The sequence below is a fragment of the Ranitomeya variabilis genome, chromosome 1 (assembly GCF_051348905.1).
Source record: "Ranitomeya variabilis isolate aRanVar5 chromosome 1, aRanVar5.hap1, whole genome shotgun sequence".
Lineage (NCBI taxonomy): Eukaryota > Metazoa > Chordata > Amphibia > Anura > Dendrobatidae > Ranitomeya > Ranitomeya variabilis.
This window is the reverse complement of record NC_135232.1, coordinates 117,531,273-117,553,504: the sequence shown is the minus strand read 5'-3', so window position 1 is coordinate 117,553,504 and position 22,232 is coordinate 117,531,273. Positions and strand designations below refer to the sequence as shown.

Sequence of the window (22,232 nt, the reverse complement as noted above, 5' to 3'; positions counted from 1 at the left end):
GTTAAATTTAGCACGTCATTGGAAGATGTACCAACATCACAAGATCTGATTAAAGTGGTGGAAATTGCATAAATTAACACCTGCCTGATATTTGACACTGCTCTGGTGCTCCCTGCCATGTTTTTTTTTTTCTTCCCTCCCCTTTTGCATTGCTGCATGGTTGTCGCTGTTTGCCCACATGACCAGTGCTGCTAAAGAGCATAAGAGATCACTGGAGCTAGCAGTGACTATAAGCAATATTTGTTGTTTTACGCCATTTTCTTAATTTTTTTTTTTTTTCATTTTTGCAGAAAAAAAAATAAATCTTAAATACATTATTTTATATTGAGTTTGGCCAACATAATTATTTTAAAAAAATACATTTTTTTTTATAGTTTGTTCATAAAAAAAATATACCAATTCTGAGGTTGTAGTCCTTGTAGATGGCATGCTTGGTAATTTAATCATATCGGAATCTGAAGATTGATCTTGCTCGAGAAAATACTACTTTTGTAAAAGGTTTTTTGAAGTTTTCAAAAAAGAATGCTCTCTCCTTCACCAATTTCCTCCAATGCATATTTTTTGCATAAACAAGGCTTCATAAAAATTAGCACATTACAGCCACAAAGTGTCTGATTTCAGACACTGGTGTTTGTCGAAGATCACTTTCTTCATACCTCTGACCCAGCGTGGAGGACGTCTACTCCGATTAGTAAAGTATTGGTTGCTCGAATCTGTCCTATATTCATAGAACAAAATAAACTATCCAAACAAATTGCTGAAGGAATTGATTTTTCATAGACAAGCTGGCCAGATGGTGAATGGACTGCAACTCGTAATAAGTGCTTACAACAATGATCCAGAATACTATCATGCTTAGTCTTGTGAAAGCAGTACATTTGCACTGAATGTATCCATTGTATGAAATAACAGGAACACTTTGGAAAATGTGATTTTTCCTGCTGCTTTTCTACTTTCTAATCATGTCTCTTCCTTGTAAAATTCCAATAATAGTATAGACTGGAGAACTGCTGTTACTACACATGAACTTCTGTTTTTTTTCCCATCCTTAGATATCCTGGCATATCCTCCGAAATGCAAGAAGAAAATGGCATAGAGTACAAGTTCGAAGTCTATGAAAAGATGGTGTAACCAATAATTAATTAATTCCGGTTTTTCTTTGTTGTTAATTTTGTGGACAATAAAATGTTTTCATTTGTTCGTAGCTTCCTGTTTTGTTTTTTTTTATCCCATTTATCAGGGACCATACAGTAGTTACAGCCATAAACTTTTTCCATACACATCCCCACAATAGTTTGATTCAATTAGGCCGGCGTCACACTAGCGATTTTTACGGACGTATGAGAGGTGCAGAAAATACTGATTGCATACGGTACAATGATTCTCTATGGCCCTGCTCCTATCTGCCGTATTTTACTGATCCGTATTATACGGTCTTGTACGGCCGTAGAAAATCGCAGCATGCTGCGTTTGTCACAGTATCGCGCAAAACAATCGCCAATGAAAGTCTATGGGGCGAGAAAAATACGGATTACACAGGGACCAGCAGTGTGACTTGCGAGAAATACGCACCGGTGTTCTCTAGGAAAGCCGGCAATTCAGTGCGGTGTACAGTAAAATCACACTGACAGAATAGAAAAGAATAGAATAGGTAGAATAAATATCTACACATAGAATAGGTGTATATATGTGTGTGTGTGTGTGTGTGTGTATATATATATATATATATACACATACACAGTGGGGCAAAAAAGTATTTAGTCATTCAGCAATAGTGCAAGTTCCACCACTTAAAAAGATGAGAGGCGTCTGTAGTTTACATCATAGGTAGACCTCAACTATGGGAGACAAACTGAGAAAAAAAAATCCATAAAATCACATTGTCTGTTTTTTTTATCATTTTATTTGCATATTATGGTGGAAAATAAGTATTTGGTCAGAAACAAAATTTCATCTCAATACTTTGTAATATATCCTTTGTTGGCAATGACAGAGGTCAAACGTTTTCTGTAAGTCTTCACAAGGTTGCCACACACTGTTGTTGGTATGTTGGCCCATTCCTCCATGCAGATCTCCTCTAGAGCAGTGATGTTTTTGGCTTTTCGCTTGGCAACACAGACTTTCAACTCCCTCCAAAGGTTTTCTATAGGGTGGAGATCTGGAGACTGGCTAGGCCACTCCAGGACCTTGAAATGCTTCTTACGAAGCCACTCCTTCGTTGCCCTGGCGGTGTGCTTTGGATCATTGTCATGTTGAAAGACCCAGCCACATTTCATCTTCAATGCCCTTGCTGATGGAAGGAGGTTTGCACTCAAAATCTCACGATACATGGCCCCATTCATTCTTTCATGTACCCGGATCAGTCGTCCTGGCCCCTTTGCAGAGAAACAGCCCCAAAGCATGATGTTTCCACCACCATGCTTTACAGTAGGTATGGTGTTGGATGGATGCAACTCAGTATTCTTTTTCCTCCAAACACGACAAGTTGTGTTTCTACCAAACAGTTCCAGTTTGGTTTCATCAGACCATAGGACATTCTCCCAAAACTCCTCTGGATCATCCAAATGCTCTCTAGCAAACTTCAGACGGGCCCGGACATGTACTGGCTTAAGCAGTGGGACACGTCTGGCACTGCAGGATCTGAGTCCATGGTGGCGTAGTGTGTTACTTATGGTAGGCCTTGTTACATTGGTCCCAGCTCTCTGCAGTTCATTCACTAGGTCCCCCTTCGTGGTTCTGGGATTTTTGCTCACCGTTCTTGTGATCATTCTGACCCCACGGGGTGGGATTTTGTGTGGAGCCCCAGATTGAGGGAGATTATCAGTGGTCTTGAATGTCTTCCATTTTCTAATTATTGCTCCCACTGTTGATTTCTTCACTCCAAGCTGGTTGGCTATTGCAGATTCAGTCTTCCCAGCCTGGTGCAGGGCTACAATTTTGTTTCTGGTGTCCTTTGACAGCTCTTTGGTCTTCACCATAGTGGAGTTTGGAGTCAGACTGTTTGAGGGTGTGCACAGGTGTCTTTTTATACTGATAACAAGTTTAAACAGGTGCCATTACTACAGGTAATGAGTGGAGGAAAGAGGAGACTCTTACAGAAGAAGTTACCGGTCTGTGAGAGCCAGATATCTTGATTGTTTGTTTCTGACCAAATACTTATTTTCCACCATAATATGCAAATAAAATGATAAAAAAAACAGACAATGTGATTTTCTGGATTTTTTTTTCTCAGTTTGTCTCCCATAGTTGAGGTCTACCTGTGATGTAAATTACAGACGCCTCTCATCTTTTTAAGTGGTGGAACTTGCACTATTGCTGAATGACTAAATACTTTTTTGCCCCACTGTATATATATGTATATGTATGTATATATATATATGTATATATATATATATATACACACACACCGTATTTTCTGGTGTATAAGACTGGGCGTATAAGACGACCCCCAACTTTACCATATAAAATATGGAATTTGGGATATGCCCGCCGTATAAGACGGGGGTCATCTTATACGCCCAGTCATCTTATACGGCGTGTTGTTCCAAGGGTCTGGAGGAGAGGAGACTCTCCTTCAGGCCCTGAGATCCATATTCATGTAAAAAATAAAGAATAAAAAATATGGATATACTCACCCCTCCGACGAACCCTGGCTGTCACCGCTGCAAGCGTCTGCCTCCATTCCTAAGAATGCAGTGAGTTTAGGACCTGCGATGACATCGCGGTCTTGTGATTGGTCGCGTGACCAGTCACCTGACCGCGACGTCATCGAAGGTCCTTCACTCTCTGCATTCTTAGGAACGGAGGCAGACGCTTGCAGCGGTGACAGCCAGGGTTCGTCGGAGGGGTGAGTATATCCATATTTCTTATTTTTATTCTTTATTTTTTACATGAATATGGATCCCAGGGCCTGAAGGAGAGTCTCCTCTCCTTCAGACCCTGGGAACATCCAGGATCGCTCCCTGCGCACGCCGTACCCGGCGTATAAGACGACCCCCGACTTTTGGGACAATTTTTAGGGGTTAAAAAGTCATCTTATACGCAGGAAAATACGGTGCGCGTGTGTGTGTGTGTGTGTGTATATGTATATATATATGTGTGTGTATGTGTATGTATATGTGTGTATATATATATATATATATATATTATTTTTAATTTTTTTCATCCAGCGCTAGATATCATAAAAGACCCGGCTTTTTCTTTCTCCTTCCCAAACCCGACATGATATGAGACATGGTTTACATACAGTAAACCGTCTCATATCCCTTTTTTTTTTTGCATATTCCACACTACTAATGTTAGTAGTGTGTATGTGCAAAATTTGGGCGCTGTAGCTTGTAAAATAAAGGGTTAAATCGCGGGGAAAAAATGGCGTGGGCTCCCACGCAATTTTCTCCGCCAGAGTGGTAAAGCCAGTGACTGAGGGCAGATATTAATAGCCTAGAGAGGGTCCATGGTTATTGGCCCCCCTGGTTACAAACATCTGCCCCCAGCCACCCCAGAAAAGGCACATCTGTAAGATGCGCCTATTCTGACACTTGGCCACTCTCTTCCCACTCCCGTGTAGCAGTGGGATATGGGGTAATGAAGGGTTAATGTCACCTTGCTTTTGTAAGGTGACATTTAGCCAGATTAATAATGGACAGGCGTCAATTATGACACCTATCCATTATTAATCCAATAGTACGAAATGGTTAATAAAACACACACACATTATTACAAAGTACTTTAATGAAATAAAGACACAGGGTGTTGTAATATTTTATTATTCTCTTAATCCACCTGAAGACCCTCGTTCTGTAAAAAAGGAAAAATAAAAAATCAACAATATCCCATACCTTCCGTCGTTCTGTCAGTCCCACGATGTAAATCCATCTGAAGGGGTTAAGTAATTTTACAGCCAGGAGCCTGCTAATGCAGTCGCTCCTGTCTGTAAAATGTTGTGAATGAATGTAATGCAGGGGAATGTCCTGTAGTTACCTTGAGTCGCGTTGATGCGCCCCCTGCTGGATGTCCTCATATGAACTCGATTGTGGGAATTTTTCCCACACTCGTGTGTGAAAAAAAATTATTTTTTTTGTCACATTAATAAATTCATCTATGGCACAAATGGCTGTAAAGTCTGCCTCAACGACCTATTGGCTGATTTCTTAAGCTGTTTTATGTCAGTTTTGTTGTAAGCACATTAAGTCACAATATTTTTACTCAGTTACGCAAAAATATTGCAACATTTAGCATGTGCCGCTCCTGGTCAGCTCTATATATATACCATAGGAAGCAGTCTAAGGATACCACAATCTTTATCAAGGTGTGCAGAATTAGTAGCTTGTTTTCTTCAGGGAAAATGGACCAAAAAAGAGAATTAACTAACCAAAGAGTTAAAAAGAAAAACATTTTTAGGCTACGTTCACATTTTTGTTGTTGGGCGCAGCAACGCAAGACGCATGCACAACGCAGCTTTTTGTGACGCATGCGTCCAATTTTGGCATGATTTTCGGCGCAAAAAAACTGCATCATGCAGCGTCCTCTGCGCCCTGACGCTTGCGCCAAAAATGACGCATGCGTCACAAAACGCAAGACAACGCATGTCCATGCGCCCCCATGTTAAATATAGGGGTGCATGACGCATGCGTCGCCGAACCTGCGCCTGACACAACGCAAATGTGAACGTAGCCTAAGGGATGCAGCATTCTTGAACTTGCTAATATTTTGAGGCTGGATTTACAGAACCATTTTTTTTTTTTCTTGATTTAAAATGGTCAACAGGGTCGTAAACATGTTTAGAAAAAGGTTTATTAAAACCCCAAAATTTGAGAGGACCCTGAGACTCATAACACATAAGAGACACTTAGGCTGGTGTAATATATACATTATAGCTAGTGATGAGCGAATATACTCGGTACTTGAGATTTCCCGAGCCCGCTCGGGGGTCCTCCGAGTATTTGTAAGTATTCGGAAATTCAGTTTTCTGCGCCGCAGCTGAATGATTTACATCTGTTAGCCAGCATAAGTACATGTGGGGGTTGCCTGGTTGCTAGGGAATCCCCACATGTACTTATGCTTGCTAACAGATGTAAGTCATTCAGCTGCAGCACTGAAAACTAAATCTCCGAGCACTTACCAATACTCAGAGGACACCCGAGCGTGCTCGGGAAATCTCGAGTACCGAGTATATTCGCTCATCACTAATTATAGATGCTACATTCATCCTGCAGGAGACTATTGAAGACATCGCCAAGTACTGGACAGAAGCACAGAACGTCCGGACGCTGGCAATGGCCAACATGTAAATGTAAAAAAACTCAGTATTCAATAGTTTCTGATGAAAGATAAGTCTATTTCACAACCTGACAAACAGATCAATTGCTGAACGTTTTTGGTTCTATACGGAACTTCCTCAGAGCAATTTAGTTTATCTAGTACAAAATCATAACGTTTTGAGAAAAAGAAAAATATATGAACAAAAGTCAGAAATCTTGTCTAATGATATTCAATACTTATGCGATATCTTATATAGTACAAACATGTCAAAGAAAAAGGGACGTATATCGGTGGCTAACGCAGTTTAAACCCTGTCCAAGGTAACAGATACAGTATGACGTTTAAGCAATATTTCAAAAAATACAAAACATGGTGAAAAAAAGGATATAAGTGCTCCTTAAAGAGAGTGGTAGAGTATCCTTGCGGACCTAATTCGGTGACGTAGGATGATTTCTCCTTGACAAAATAGTATCGCTGGGTATAGTATAAAGTGCCCAAGAAAGTAAATACAGTGATAGTATTCAGACATGCCGTGCCAGTACCCTGGAGTAATGAAACAATATGTATGGTCTGACTGAATATCCTTCTAATAAATTATGTGGTCGCCAATAGTATAGTATTACATGTAAATGTAATTCAGTGTTGTGTGCCACGCCATTCAGTAGTGTGCACACAGCATTCGATCAATCTGAATTAAGTTTGTAAAGGAAGAGTGGTTCAAAATTCCAGTTGGAGAGGTGTAAGAAGCTTGCTGATGGTTATAGGAAGCAATTGATTAGTTTTTTTTTATTCCAAAGGGTGTGCAACCAAATTTTAAGTTGATGGTTCCAACAATTTTGTCCAGTGTATTTTGGGGGTTTTATGTGAAATTATGTCCAGTTAGCCCTTTTTTGGTGTGTTCTTCCAATACACACAAAACAAATGTGTTTAACAAAACATGTGTAATTGCAATAATCTTCTGGGAAAAATACATCTTTTTCTGGAATAATTTCAAGGGTGCTAACACTTCAGTTTATTCTTTAATGCATGTATACATCAGCCTCAGTGTCCCCTATGTGATATGTACACAGCAGTCTGTCTCGTATGCAATGTAAATAGAGCAAACGAGTGTATCATATGTGATCTACATCTGTGTCTAGGTGATGTAAATACACCATTCAAAGTGTTTCCTATGTGATGTATATACACACAAGTCTGGAGATTCTGCAGGTCACCGTAGCATGTTTAAACCACGCAGGCTGCTCACAGTAGCAGAAGCAACATTGGGCCTGGTGTAATAGTGTTGAAAAAGGTCTCTTGGAACGCTGAGAAATGGCCATACTACTGTTTAGACTACCAATTCAATGCAGCATTGAGCTTTCTGTGTACCAGGAATGAAGACTAGAGAGGAGTCTGGCTATAGTATATTATGCCAACTCGCACCATAATCACAGGAGTAGGACCTGTGTGATGTTCACTCTGGAAGGCCTCTTCATCACATTACCCATGTGGTCTGGTCTCCAGATCAATATCACTAACTTTGTCAAAAACAAACGTGGAACTCCTCACTGAAGAGGATATTCCTCCATTCCACCTCTAGTTAAGCTTTCATCTGTACCATAAGAGCCTTTGAGATCTGTGGCATGTCATCAATGGAACACCTTCACAAGAGCAGGTGATATCAGTCCTACTACCAGTATAATAGAGTGGGGTATTATCGTGTATGTTAGTGGGTCCCATCTAGCAAATTGCTCCATGTCTCTCATATTTGAAGGGTGCCTTCTCCCATCAGCAATTTTAAGGTCTCCACAAGTATTAAATGGGATTCGGATCCAGACTGAACGCTGACCACTTCAGAACAGTCCAGGGCTTTGTTTCCATCCTTTTGTGGATGCTTCTTGAAGTATGTTTGTGGTTATTGTCCTGTTGGATGAACCATGACCTAGGATGCAAACCCAGCTTTCTGACACTGGGCACTACATTGTGACCCAAAATCCTTTGGTAATCTTCAGATTTCATGATGCCTTGCACACCTTTAGTGCCAGAGGCACCAAAACAACCCCAAAACATCTTTGAACTGCCACCATAGTTGACTGTTGGTACTGTTATTTTCTTTGTAGGCCTGATGTGAAATGATGTGCTTTACCAAAAAGCTTTCTCTTGGTGTCAACTGTCCACAAGATGCATTCCCAGAAGGATATTTCTTACTCGCGTACATTTTGGCAACCTGCAATCTAGGGTTTTTTTTATGTCTTTGTGTATGTGCATTTAATTTAATTCAAATGTCAACTGATAGTTTGTGCTGACACTGATGCACCCTGAGAAAAAACATGATGCAATAACCTGCCAAGAAAGGGCTGCCCACCAAAACTCTCAGCCTGGGCAAAGAGGAGATTAATCAGAGAGGCAGCACAGACACCAAAGGTAACCCTGAAGGAGCTGCAGAGTTCCCAAACAGGCTGGATTATCTGTCCTTACAAGCACAAGCCGCAAACTCAATAAAGGTGGCCTTTTTGGTAGAGTGAGCAGAAAAAGCCTTTACTTACAATTTTTGTGTAAGGCTCGTTTCGAGTTTGCCAAAAGGTGTGGGAAACTCTCCAAATGGAGGAAGGTGCTGTGGTCAGATAAGACCAAAATTGAACTTTTTGGCCACCAAACTCAATCTATGTCTGGCACCAAAACAACACAGCTCATCACCTAAGGACACCATCCCCACAGTGAAACATGGTGATCGCATCAAGGTGTGGGGATGTTTTTTGGCAGCAGGGACAAGGAAATTGGTCAGAGTCGAGGGGAAGATGGATGATGCTAAATACAGGGATATTCTTGAGCAAAACCTGTTTGTCAGTGATTTGAGACTGGGGCGGAGGTTCACCTTCCAACAAGACAATGACCCAAAGCATACTGCTTAAGCAACACTCAAGTGGTTTAAGGGAAAACGTGTAAATATTATGGAGTTGTCTAGTCAAAGCCCAGACCTTAATCCAATTTAGAATCTGTGGTCATACTTGAAGATTGCTGTTCACCAGCGGAAACCATCTAACGTGAGGGAGCTGGAGCCGTTTTGCTTTGAGGAATGGGCAAAAATCTCAGTGACAAAGATGTAGAAATCTCAAGACTTATTCAATGTTACATGCAGCTGTAATTGCTGTAAAAGGAGGCTCTAGAAAGTACTGCGTTTTAGAAGAGGGTGAATACTTATGCACACTGAAGTTTTCAGTAATTTTGTCCTATTTGTTTGCTTAACAAAAAAAAGAAAACCAACTGTTCACAGTTGTAGGCACGTTCTTTTCAGCAACTAATGCAAACGCTCAAAAAAAAAAAGTGCTCTTCCAGGTTATGAGGTAGCAAAACATGAAAACTGCCAAGGAGGGTGAATAATTTTCCAAGCCACTGTATTTAAATCACATAGGATACAGTGAAACTGCTGTATTCACATCACATTGGAGACTCTGACACTGCTGTATGTACATCACAGGGTACACTGAAACTGCTATATACACATCATGTAGGAGACACTGATTGCTGTGTATACATCACAGGAGTCACTGAGGCTGATTGTGTGTGTGTGTGTGTGTGTGTGTGTGTGTGTGTGTGTATATATATATATATATATATATATATATATATATATATATATATATACATCACATAGTTGACACTGGGAGTGGTTTATATACACTTAGGAGACCTCTGGGGCTGGTGTATATTCATCACATGATAGATAGATATATATATATATATAGAGAGAGAGAGTTCCTGTGTCTCCTATGTGCTGTATATACACTAGTCCCTATCACATAGGAGACACTGGTGCTGGTGATACACACACTGCTACATTCATTATATAGTAGACACTGCGGCTGCTTCCTTCGTCATCGGGATGGGAGCATAGTACGCTAACTCCACCCACAATGAACGTCCTGACATTGGCCAGTATCGGGACGTAATCATCTCATGTGCGCCACAACAAATGCGTGCGTGTACTCACGGTCCAGGGAGGAATTAAAGGACCGACCGGCAAAACAGGCCCAGAAGTTCCCCACCCCTGCTGTAAAGGGAAAAAATAATTTTTACCACAAAAATGTTGTTAAGCCCCAGATGCTTTATTTTTAACAAAGAGCAATAGGTAAAAATTGACCATATAATTGGATCAAGAGGTGTTCACCAGTTTTTGGTGCAAATTGAGCGAGACTACTGGCACATTTAGCTTTTTACATCTCCTACATTATTTTATCTGCATCTTTCACACTTTTACAATATTTCTCATTGTCAGCTAGTGGAATTATGTAAAAACTTGGTTATCCCATAATTAAATTAAAATATAATTTGTATTACATTGCTTACACCAAGGAAGCAGAAGCAATATCAACAGTAGCGCAGCACCTAAATTATAATCATACGTTTAAGAATTGTATTTGACCAATACCAACTAAATTATTTCTGCCTTCTCTATAAATATCTCCTGTTCTGTTCCCGAACTCCCGAAGACAATTGTCACTTAGTTTTAAACACATTACAACGTGACAAGTTGCTTAGTTACTACTGGCACAATATATTAATATAGTAACAATGTCTTGTATCTGGGAATAAAGGCACGTGTCCATCAGCTCCCAAGTATAATTCTGAGCTGTGCATTGGTGTGACATTTATCAATGTCTCATAAGCCTGTACATAGTACGGTGGAACTACTGAAATAACAGATTTACTGGAAAGGTGAAAAACAGAATTCCTCATGAATTCCGACTCATGATCACGTATTCAAGTGCTGTGTCTTCTAGCTTTTAACATAAAACATCTGCTGGAATTTGCCTCTGAATTGGGAGACGGCAAATTGCTACTTGCACCACGTTCTGGGAAAGGGGCCATGTGTATTCAGAACGATGAATGTGTTCAATTGAAGGTAGACTTTACATTTTGATTACTGCTACCATTGGTCAAATTCTATAGCACCTTAGGCATAAAGGAAATTCATTGTTGTTCAGCCAGATTGGTCAAAGTAAGATCTGTTTCACACACTATGACCACATCCTGGGTATCTATGATACTATCCGCTTTGGTCCTTGGACAGTGGATTAGGTGTTGACCTAAATACTTAAAGAACAGTCTTTAAGTTTAATCTGGTAATGCATTGGGATGTAACGATGCACTTACAGCTCCTCCGCATCAGTTGTATTCCTGAACTAGCAGCACCCTCCACTGGCTAAAGGACAGGTCCTTGGTCAGTATATCAGAGCAAAAGACCTATATATCAACTAGGGGAGTGTGCTGCTAGTTTAGAAATACAGCACAGGCTGAGAAGCTGTAAGTACATCGTCACATACAAATGCAGTTCAAAAAGCAATTTATTGCTGCAGGAGAAGCACTTTGGGGGCAATAAAGGGATCAACTACTTTATCTTTTAAATGGGGTATACTGTCATATTAATGGTTTTTGGAAGAGTAAACATTTGATGGGTTCAGAAAAGCACTTGTATTATGACGTATTATGTAATCTAAATGGGATCCGAAGGGACTAGCTGACCATCTAATGCTTATGGTAGTCACCCGATGTTGATGTTGGGGGGACAGGTATCGGGCAGTTGTAATGTAGATGTTTTCCTTCCTTCTGTCCTTTAATCACTCAGAACACATGTATTCCTAGCCTAGAGTGCATTTATATGAAGGGGATGGGTAGAGACTGCTGTCATCAAATAAGCATGAAATTCTAAACTTTGTATTTTTATTTTTTTTTTTAAATGAAAAAAAATCGATTGTAAAGTAATTTGCCACTTACAGGTAGTAATGTTGATATTATACAAAGCCATAAAATGATTTGGTAAACCGGTAACTGTACTAAGAAGATATCAATAATTAGACAGATAAAAGCCATCTTGTGTTATCATGCCCTTTTCAGAGATTTATCAGTATGCTGTGATATAAAAGCCGTTTGCCGGTGAGTCATCTTTCTGCAGTACCTCTGCCTCTCCTTGAAATCTCGGCAACTTGTCCAGCATCTATTAGTTTGTAGTCAATTTCAATGACAAAACCTTTGATTTAATTTAGAGAAAAAGACCCTGACTGCGATAAAGCAATTATTAAAACTTCTCTTCTAATAAGTGGGGGGGGCTGAAACATCACACAATTGCTAAAAATGGCAGGTGTATGTATGACTCACGTGAATTTTAAGGGAACTGATCTTAAACAAGTGAATCCCACACATTGCAGTTAAGATTTTATTTTACTTGAAACAGAATTTGACATTACAAAACTGAACTACATTACTCCAAAATGAAAAGATAATGAAACGCTGCTTTAGAAACCTGGATTATATGTCCAGTGTTTCCTGCAGATTTTTTTTTTTTATAAAAGTGAATTTAAAAAAAATAAAAAAAGGGTTAATATTCTGGATCAATGTCTGGCTTTGGATAGAAAAATCTGCTTGTGAATAAATAAATATTGTGAAACTTGAGTTGGGTTAGCCAGCATAAGTACATGTGGGGATTCCCTAGCAACCAGGCAACCCCCACATGTACTTATGCTGGCTAACAGATGTAAATCATTCAGCTGCAGCAAAAAAAAATAAATCTCCGACCACTAAAAAATACTCGGAGGACCCGCGAGCATGCTCGAGAAATCTCGAGTAACGAGTATATTCACTCTTCACTAGTAACTATGACTCCAGATTTGGTAGCCAAATACAATTGTTTTTGCATGTTATCTCACATGCAGACCATTGGTTGCTTTTTACAATGTCCTTCCATATTAATTACTTTTTTCTTTCAATCTCCTTAGCCTTAAGAAAGTCATTATTGTATTTGAAACACTGAATGGTTACATGACCTGTTCGACTACAGTATAGACAGAAACGAGTTGGTGTTTCAAGTTTAATTTCTCCTTGGACTCTCAGCAGACCCCAACTTGCATTGGTTCTCCTGCTTTAGTAGGATAAGGGAAAGTCACTAAAACACCCTAGCACGTTTTCTTATTCCTAAGCCATCTGTCCAACCGCACTGCCAGTGACAATGGCCTCATCCAGTGACAATGGGGATGGACTATATGCCATGATATCTCTTTATCTGACTGTAAGACCCTGGCAAAATTGACTGTGCAGAACTGGGTCATTCAACTAGGTCTCCACTGCCCAGCACCTGAGCTGAAAGCAGTACTCCTCAACACTATGTTTTCCCTGAAACATCCAGCGGATCATTGATTCAGCAGCAGCAGCAACTTTATCGCGGTCATCATAAATAAGCCCCATAGCAGAGAAAAAAAGAGTTTACTGAGGAAAGCACTGGAGAAACCTCAGGCAGAGAAAATGTCCAAGCTTGAGGATCTCCACTGAGCAACAACAGAACAATACCCTCACTTCCGGATTAAACAGAATGAAGTTGAAAAAACAACTTAAATGAAGAAAAATAGAAAACTTACTTCAGTCCAAAATTCCAAAAATCTGGCAACTCGAGTTTCATAAACTGGATCCAAACATAAAATGTCAGCACATCCAAATGAATCTATCACCAGCAGGAAATGCCAGCATGGGGACAGAATATAAACGTGAACCCTAAAGGTAATAGGCAGACAAATTTAAAACACCTGTGTTAAGCCAAAGTGGAGCGCCCCCACACCGCCGCAGGGCCTAGGGGTACCCGGAGCCGGGCCTCTGGGTCTCAGTCCTGGGGTTGTCACGGTGGCTAGACCCGGTCCGTGGCCCTGTTTGTCAGTGGGGGACGTCCGGTAGAATAAGTGATGATGATGGTGCAGTAACGGTGGTGTAGCGGTGCAGTTGTGGGGTGCAGGTCGCGGTAAATAACGAGGACACCAGGTTGCAGTCTCTTTACCTCTTTACTGGAGATCTCTCAGTCCGCAGTCCAGAATACGGTTCACCAGGCTGCGCAAGTCCGGTCGGTCCGATGGCACTTCCAGAGTTCTCCTCACAGGTGGAAATCAGTGCCCTCCTTCTTAGCGCTATGTGTTGTAGTCCTTCCCTGCTGTGCTCACGGAAAGTACCCCACAACTGTTGTGTCTGTTTCTTAAGTTCCCTCACAACTCGATTCACTGATGTTCTTCTCGTATTCCATCCCTCCCTGTTATTCAGGTTGGAACGGCACCCGTTTGTCAGGTAGGCCTGGAGTTCTTCCGGGACCCTAGAGACGCCCCTCTCCCGCAATTGCCCCCCAAGACTTCATAGGTGATATGTGGTAGACAGCCCGCCTTAAACTGACTGCCCTGCCGCTGTTTGGAGTATGGCTTGAAGCTGTATGCTATTCCACTCCCTCGGCGTTCCGGCCACCGGTAATGCGCCTCAGTAGGATGTTGCTCCGGTCCTACAGCATGACCCCTACTGGTATTCTCCTTTTTGCTTGATCTCGTTTCTCACTCAGCACAATCTATCTCGCTTCTAGTCCTTTCTTGGGCACCGCCGCTATGCTGAGCAGGCACGGTCCCGTTACGTTCTTTCTAATGCCAAGCCTCTGTCAGGATCCCACCCCTGACAGAGACCCTACTGTCTCTTCCTCCACAACACCCTCTGCCACAAGGTGTTGCTTCGTTCAATCCAGTCAGCTTTCTCCTCTAACTTCCTGCCTGACCCCCAGTTTACCCACTATGGTGGGGAGTGGCCTAATGAATAGAACCCTTAGCTCCCCCCGGAGGCCCTGCTGTGAAACATATTGGTGTCTGTGATACCTGGTCAGATGAACTCCTTCAGTGCCATCGAACGCACCATGGCTCCCCATAGTGGCGGATCCACAGTACTGCAACGACCAGGACTCTGGGGCGCTGCACTCCCCCCTGGTTAAACACAGTACTCCGGGACTGGGAAGAAAACAACAATACAGGTTAGCAAAAAGACATACAATTTTCGTTGAGTGCAAAACAATAAGTATACTTGAACAGGCTTCCCTTTATGGGAGGTGAGGACACTTTAACGTTACAAACATAATTAAATATCATAGCAACAGGCTACAATTAGCTCTCATTACCCAACCGGGTATTCTACTAGGTACAAACATTATTGACCAATAATTTAACTTTGCCTTTAAGGATATACACTCTTAATCCGCTAAAGACCTTCCTATAATCACATTATAAGGTATTTTAACTTTGCATTCGCCTTCTTTGGAATCTGCAGGACCGCCTGTCCTAACGGCACCAGACCTACTGCCTCTCCTTTCTATTACAGGACCGCCCCGTTCAGCCAGGGCCTACTGCCTTTTCAACTACTATACACAGTATAGAACATAACTTTTCTTTCAGTTTGAGAACACTGAGCCGGCTCTACTTGGCTCCTATAAGGACTCACTCACTAACCCCTACGGGTTCACTTTCTGTCCTTAGTAACACATTATTAACTTTCTATGGGGACTCAGGGTTTACCTTCTATCCTCACCTTCGTTATTAATTCCTTTCTTTCAACTATGCAGGACTCTAATTCCTCCCCTACGGGCTCTCTGCATCTTTCTTTTTAAAGAACATTATCTAGGTTTCACATTTCAAACAGATTAAACACACATAACTTTTCTTTATGCAAAAACAGTTACATTTCTTCCAGAGCATCATCATATTACTGTTCTAAAACAGTATCACTTTTCAAGTTCAGGTCAAACATCCCCTTTAAGAGGGGATCAAGTCTTTCTGAGGTAGCTCGTCTTCTCAGCCTACCAGTCTTTGCTCAGCAAAGGTTCCAGAACGGTATCTTCGCAAAGAGTCTTTAAGTAAAACCAGTAGAAAGCGCCTTTAAGAAGGTGCAAACTATTTACAAGAAAGTTTGGATCATGCACTGTTCATGATTTCTCAGTTTGTAAAACTTGTGCAAAACTGGTAGGAAAAGCAAACAATAGGGATCCCGGGTCAACTAAGGGATCCATAAAGAGTTAACCCTGAGCGGGTTTAGCAGCAAACAGTTCACAAACAGTTAACGGGAAAACTATTTACATTTTCATAAAAGAGCAGTGATACTTTACTGTTGTGAAGCGGGAGGTGGTCTCCTGTCCGGTCTCACCAGGCCAACAGATCGCACTGGTGAGCCAGGACGCTGTTCCGGTCCCAACAGTGATAAAATCCCTCGCCGGGAGATCCTTCTTGTCGGCAGGTGTACACGTCCCTCCGGGGCACGGTGAGGTTGGGCTTCTTGCGGTTCCGCGGGGCCGGGCTCCGCTGTCTTCCCCTTGGGGTCACCTCTTTCCGATGCTTCAGCAGCAGCCTGGAAGGCAGTGCACCGCTGCACGCCTCGTGCCATCCAGCCAGCTTCCCCCGTAGCCCTCCTCCATCGGGTATACGTCACCGCATCGCCTGGTTCTAGGTCGCGATCGAACCTCCCGCGGCAAGGTTCTACCTCCTCTCGGTCCACGCGGACTTGCACTGGTTCCCCGATCTCTTGGATCACTCCTCTTCCACACTGAGGGTTAAAGGCCACTACTACACCCCAGTGTGAGGGCAGGATTTCCGGAGCGCTAATCAAATCAATCTGTTCCGCAGGCTGGGGTCGGCTCCTCCATGCGGCCATCAACCGCCGCAGATGTTCAGCATCGGGTAGAATCTTTAAGTCCGGCGTCTGGGACGTACCTCCAGCCACGGTCGGGTGGGTAGCGACAGGGGACACTGGGGCCAGATGGATCTCCGTGGGCTGGCCTAGCTGTGAAAGTACGCGGGCATCGGCCCTCAGCCGGCGGGCTAGCTGTCGAGCCTCGGCTGCAGCCGCACATTCCGCAGACAGCGGCAAAGGGGCCCGACCCATCGGTGGCCCTGCGAGGGTCAGACCCTGCAGCGTTGGCATTTCTGAGGCTGTCCCGGGTTGTGCAGCCTCAGGCCGGGCCGGGTCAGCTCCGCGTGGTACTTCTGGTGTCGCCATCTTTATTTGTCCTCCAATGTCCTCTTTTCGCGGTCTCTTTCGTGGGCGTCCCCGTCCCCATGATCTCCACCCTCCAACCAAGATCAGGAGGCGGACCTCGGCTGTTGACGGGCACGTCCTCAGGACACAGAAATACTTAGACTGGGCGGCCATTGCTGTTCGCGCTCTCCAGCTTGCCTACGCCCACTTCACGCCTCTCTTCCCTTCCTGCGCTCTCCTCAGCGCTACAATGGCGGCGGATTTTGGCGGCAAATGGCACAACACACAGTCTTTGCAATAAAGTACAGTTCAAGCACAACAAATCACAGTTCCAAGGCACACATGACCTGATTCTTCAGGCTTAAGTAGATCCTGTTCGTGACGCCAAGCTGGAGCGCCCCCACACCGCCGCAGGGCCTAGGGGTACCCGGAGCCGGGCCTCTGGGTCTCAGTCCTGGGGTTGTCACGGTGGCTAGACCCGGTCCGTGGCCCTGTTTGTCAGTGGGGGACGTCCGGTAGAATAAGTGATGATGATGGTGCAGTAACGGTGGTGTAGCGGTGCAGTTGTGGGGTGCAGGTCGCGGTAAATAACGAGGACACCAGGTTGCAGTCTCTTTACCTCTTTACTGGAGATCTCTCAGTCCGCAGTCCAGAATACGGTTCACCAGGCTGCGCAAGTCCGGTCGGTCCGATGGCACTTCCAGAGTTCTCCTCACAGGTGGAAATCAGTGCCCTCCTTCTTAGCGCTATGTGTTGTAGTCCTTCCCTGCTGTGCTCACGGAAAGTACCCCACAACTGTTGTGTCTGTTTCTTAAGTTCCCTCACAACTCGATTCACTGATGTTCTTCTCGTATTCCATCCCTCCCTGTTATTCAGGTTGGAACGGCACCCGTTTGTCAGGTAGGCCTGGAGTTCTTCCGGGACCCTAGAGACGCCCCTCTCCCGCAATTGCCCCCCAAGACTTCATAGGTGATATGTGGTAGACAGCCCGCCTTAAACTGACTGCCCTGCCGCTGTTTGGAGTATGGCTTGAAGCTGTATGCTATTCCACTCCCTCGGCGTTCCGGCCACCGGTAATGCGCCTCAGTAGGATGTTGCTCCGGTCCTACAGCATGACCCCTACTGGTATTCTCCTTTTTGCTTGATCTCGTTTCTCACTCAGCACAATCTATCTCGCTTCTAGTCCTTTCTTGGGCACCGCCGCTATGCTGAGCAGGCACGGTCCCGTTACGTTCTTTCTAATGCCAAGCCTCTGTCAGGATCCCACCCCTGACAGAGACCCTACTGTCTCTTCCTCCACAACACCCTCTGCCACAAGGTGTTGCTTCGTTCAATCCAGTCAGCTTTCTCCTCTAACTTCCTGCCTGACCCCCAGTTTACCCACTATGGTGGGGAGTGGCCTAATGAATAGAACCCTTAGCTCCCCCCGGAGGCCCTGCTGTGAAACATATTGGTGTCTGTGATACCTGGTCAGATGAACTCCTTCAGTGCCATCGAACGCACCATGGCTCCCCATAGTGGCGGATCCACAGTACTGCAACGACCAGGACTCTTGGGCGCTGCAAAAGCATGACAGATTCCCTTTTCCACTTAATTCTTATTTACTTAAGAACATGCCATTCAAGTCTGGTGGTTTCCCTTCTCACACACAACCCTTTTAATGCAGGTCTGCTAACATTAGGACCAAAGGTTCGTCCCCTTTCAACACTCTTCGTTATCTGCCTACCAACAGGAACCTAGTTCCTTTTGCCCAGCTCCTCCCACAATGGGCTGGCCCCCAGTGAACCTTATCTACTGGTTAGCTAAGTGCTGCAATCCCCGAACTATATAAAACAACATAAAAACGTGACAATGCATTATATGACAACATGATCTTCAAGGGGGCTTTCAACATCTTCTCTACTCCTTTGCACCTCCCTCTTTTAATGACCCACAAGACTATAAGCAACCACATCATTAAACAATCAAATACATTATTGAACTGGATCTGGAACAACTTCTCTAAAGGGCAACAGTCCTTTGAATTGTTATGGTCCTTCTCAGTAAGGATCCCAGATCAGAAACAAACAGAGTCCTTTAACACGAAAACAACCTATCATTTTGTTCAGTAAAGAAAAGTTTATTTTTGGACTCTAGTCTCCCTCATTCATCACTACCTTTTGGTCCTGGCATATCGCTAAGGTAACAGCATACAAACCCAATCAGGATTTTTGAACCACTCTCCATAATCTTTGAAAATTCTTGGTGAACAGGAGAAGTCCGAGAAGACAGGAGAAGAGCACAAGTTTTTCCTAGCTTCAAAAAGGGAAGAAGGTGGACCCAGGGAACTGTAGTCCAGTGAGTCTGACTTCTATACCAGGAAAGATCTTTGATCAAATTATTAAACAACATGTATGTAAGTACCTGGATAAGAATGAAGTGATTAACCAGAGTCAGCATGGGGTTTGTAACTAATAAGTCATGTCAGACTAACTTAATTTCCTTCTATGACAGAATCACTGACTGTGGATCAGGGAAATGCTGTTGCTATAGTATATCTTGACTTCAAAGCATTTGACAAAGTATCTCACACCATCCTTATTGAAAAAATGACTAAGTATGGAATGGACAAGGCAACTGTTAGGTGGATTCATAACTGGCTTAGTGATCGGACCCAAAGAGTGTTTGTATATGGCTGCACATCCAGTTGGAAGAATGTCTCAAGTGGGGTACCACAGGGTTCTATCCTGGGACCTGTATTGTTCAATATCTTTATCAATGATTTAGATGAAGGAATTGAGGGTACACAGATTAAATTTGCTGATGACACAAAGCTAGGAGGGATAGCTAATACTAGTTTTCCAACCCTGCTTTCACTTGACTGCACTGTCCACCAGCTACATTACACCTAACAGGTAAAATAACCTCATACAATACCAATATATGGGTGGATTTTGTCCTTTGGCTTGCTGGGTATGGATTGAATATATACTTTTATGGCTTATGGATATATCCCTCTATGGTGCATCTTACTTACCGGGCTCAGTTTTCTCCCCTGAGATCCCTCTAACTTTGCAGTGTCAAAACTCAGCTCCTTTTTTTCCTTTTTTATCATTTATTTGCTGCTTTCCACTCTTTACTGGAGGCTATTTCTTTGCCCTGTCTTTTTATCATGTTTTTAATATTTTTTGTAACCAATAGATATATATTTTTATTCTATTCTTCCAGTTTTCTTCACTTCTTATCATTATGGCACCTTCCATGATAGATTATGATGTGTTCCCATCAGGGCCGTATTTAGAGTTTCTGCTGCCCTAGGCACTTTTCGTGCTGCCTCCCCCACTGGTCAGTATGACTAATGCAGACACTGTCGGCAGTGACTTGGGCTACTTTCACATCAGCGATTTTTACCATTCGTGGCCGATCCGGCAGTTTTTCTGCATCTGCCACGTAACGCATCACTTACGGCAACACTGCGTTCGGTCTCATTCATTCCCTGTGGGACTTGCGGACATGTGCCGCACTTGCAGTTTTGCCGCGATCCGATAAATGCGGAACTTGCAGCAACGGAAAAAAACGCTGCTAGCAGTGTTTTTTTGTCTCATCGTAAGTGTAAAACCGCAAGTGCTGCACATGTTCGCAAGTCCCATAGGGAATCAGTAAGGGGTCCAAATCTATGTATATGCCCATGTAGCTCTTTCAAAGACAATTCCAGCAATATTTTTACATGTTCAGTCCATTCATCTGAAATCAGTTTGCATACATATGCAAATGAGGGAGTAGATCTGTTACTCCAGCTCTATACCCCCTCAGTGCTGTATTATATAGTATATAACACAGCCACATAGTATATAAGAGCCACGTAGTATATAGCACAGCCCACGCAGTGTATAACACAGCCCACGCAGTGTATAACACAGCCCACGCAGTGTATAACACAGCCCACGCAGTGTATAACACAGCCCACGCAGTGTATAACACAGCCCACGCAGTGTATAACACAGCCCACGCAGTGTATAACAGCCCACGTAATATATAGCAGTATAGGCACCATATCCCTGTTAAAAAAAGAATTAAAATAAAAAAGTTATATACTCACCCTCCGGCGTCCACCAAAGCTGTCCCGATGCGCGTGATGCTGCCGCCAGCTTCTGTTCCCAGTGATGCATTGCGAAATTACCCAGATGACTTAGTCATCTGGGTAATTTTGCAATGCATCACTGGGAACGGAAGCTGGCGGCAGCATCGTGCGCATCGTTGGACAGCGGAAGGTGAGAATAGCACAATTTTTAAATTTTTTACTTATTTTTAACATTATATCTTTTTATTATTGACGCTGCATAGGCAGCATCAATAGTAAAAAGTTGGTCCGGGATGGGGCGACACACTGGCACTGACAGCTCCGCACATACGTACAGCTCCACACAGACACACACATACATACAGCTCCACACACACACACACAGCCCCACACACACATACAGCTCTGCGCACACACACATACAGCTCCGCTCCTTGCACACACACATACAGCCCCACACACATACAGCACCGCACAGACACACACAGCACCGCACAGACACACACATACAGCTCCACACACACAGCTCCGCTGCTTGCACACACACACACATACAGCCCCACATACATACAGCACCGCACAGACACACAGCCAGCTCCACTGCCAGCCAACACACACATAAAGCTCTGCTGCCCGCACACACACACATACAGCTCCGCTGCCCGCACACACATACAGCACCACACACACATACAGCACCGCACAGACACACACATACATACAGCTCCGCACACACACAGAGCTCCGCACACACACATACAGCTCCGCACACACACAGAGCTCCACACACACACACATACAGCACCGCAGACACACATACATACAGCTCCGCACACACAGAGCTCCACACACAGACACACACATACAGCTCCGCGCACACAGAGCTCCGCACACACAGAGCTCCGCACACACAGACAGCTCTGCACACACAGAGCTCCGCATACACAGACAGCTCCGCGCACACAGAGCTCCGCACACACACACATACATTCAGCTCCGCACACAGACACATACATACAGCTCCGCACACAGAGTTCCGCACACACAGAGCTCCGCACACACAGACACACACATACAGCTCCGCACACACAGAGCTCCGCACACACACACACATACAGCACCG

General features: G+C 43.6%; 1 protein-coding gene across 1 annotated transcript in view; it reads left to right on the top strand.

Moving 5' to 3' along the window:
- The window catches only part of DHFR (dihydrofolate reductase), an 86,802-nt gene extending 85,598 nt beyond the window's left edge, over nt 1–1,204 (top strand). Inside the window, exon 6 of the mRNA XM_077288372.1 lies at nt 1,053–1,204. Coding sequence (XP_077144487.1) covers nt 1,053–1,131 — 79 coding nt within the window. The 3' untranslated portion in view covers nt 1,132–1,204. The remainder of the gene's footprint in view (nt 1–1,052) is intronic.
- Nucleotides 1,205–22,232: the final 21,028 nt, after the last annotated feature.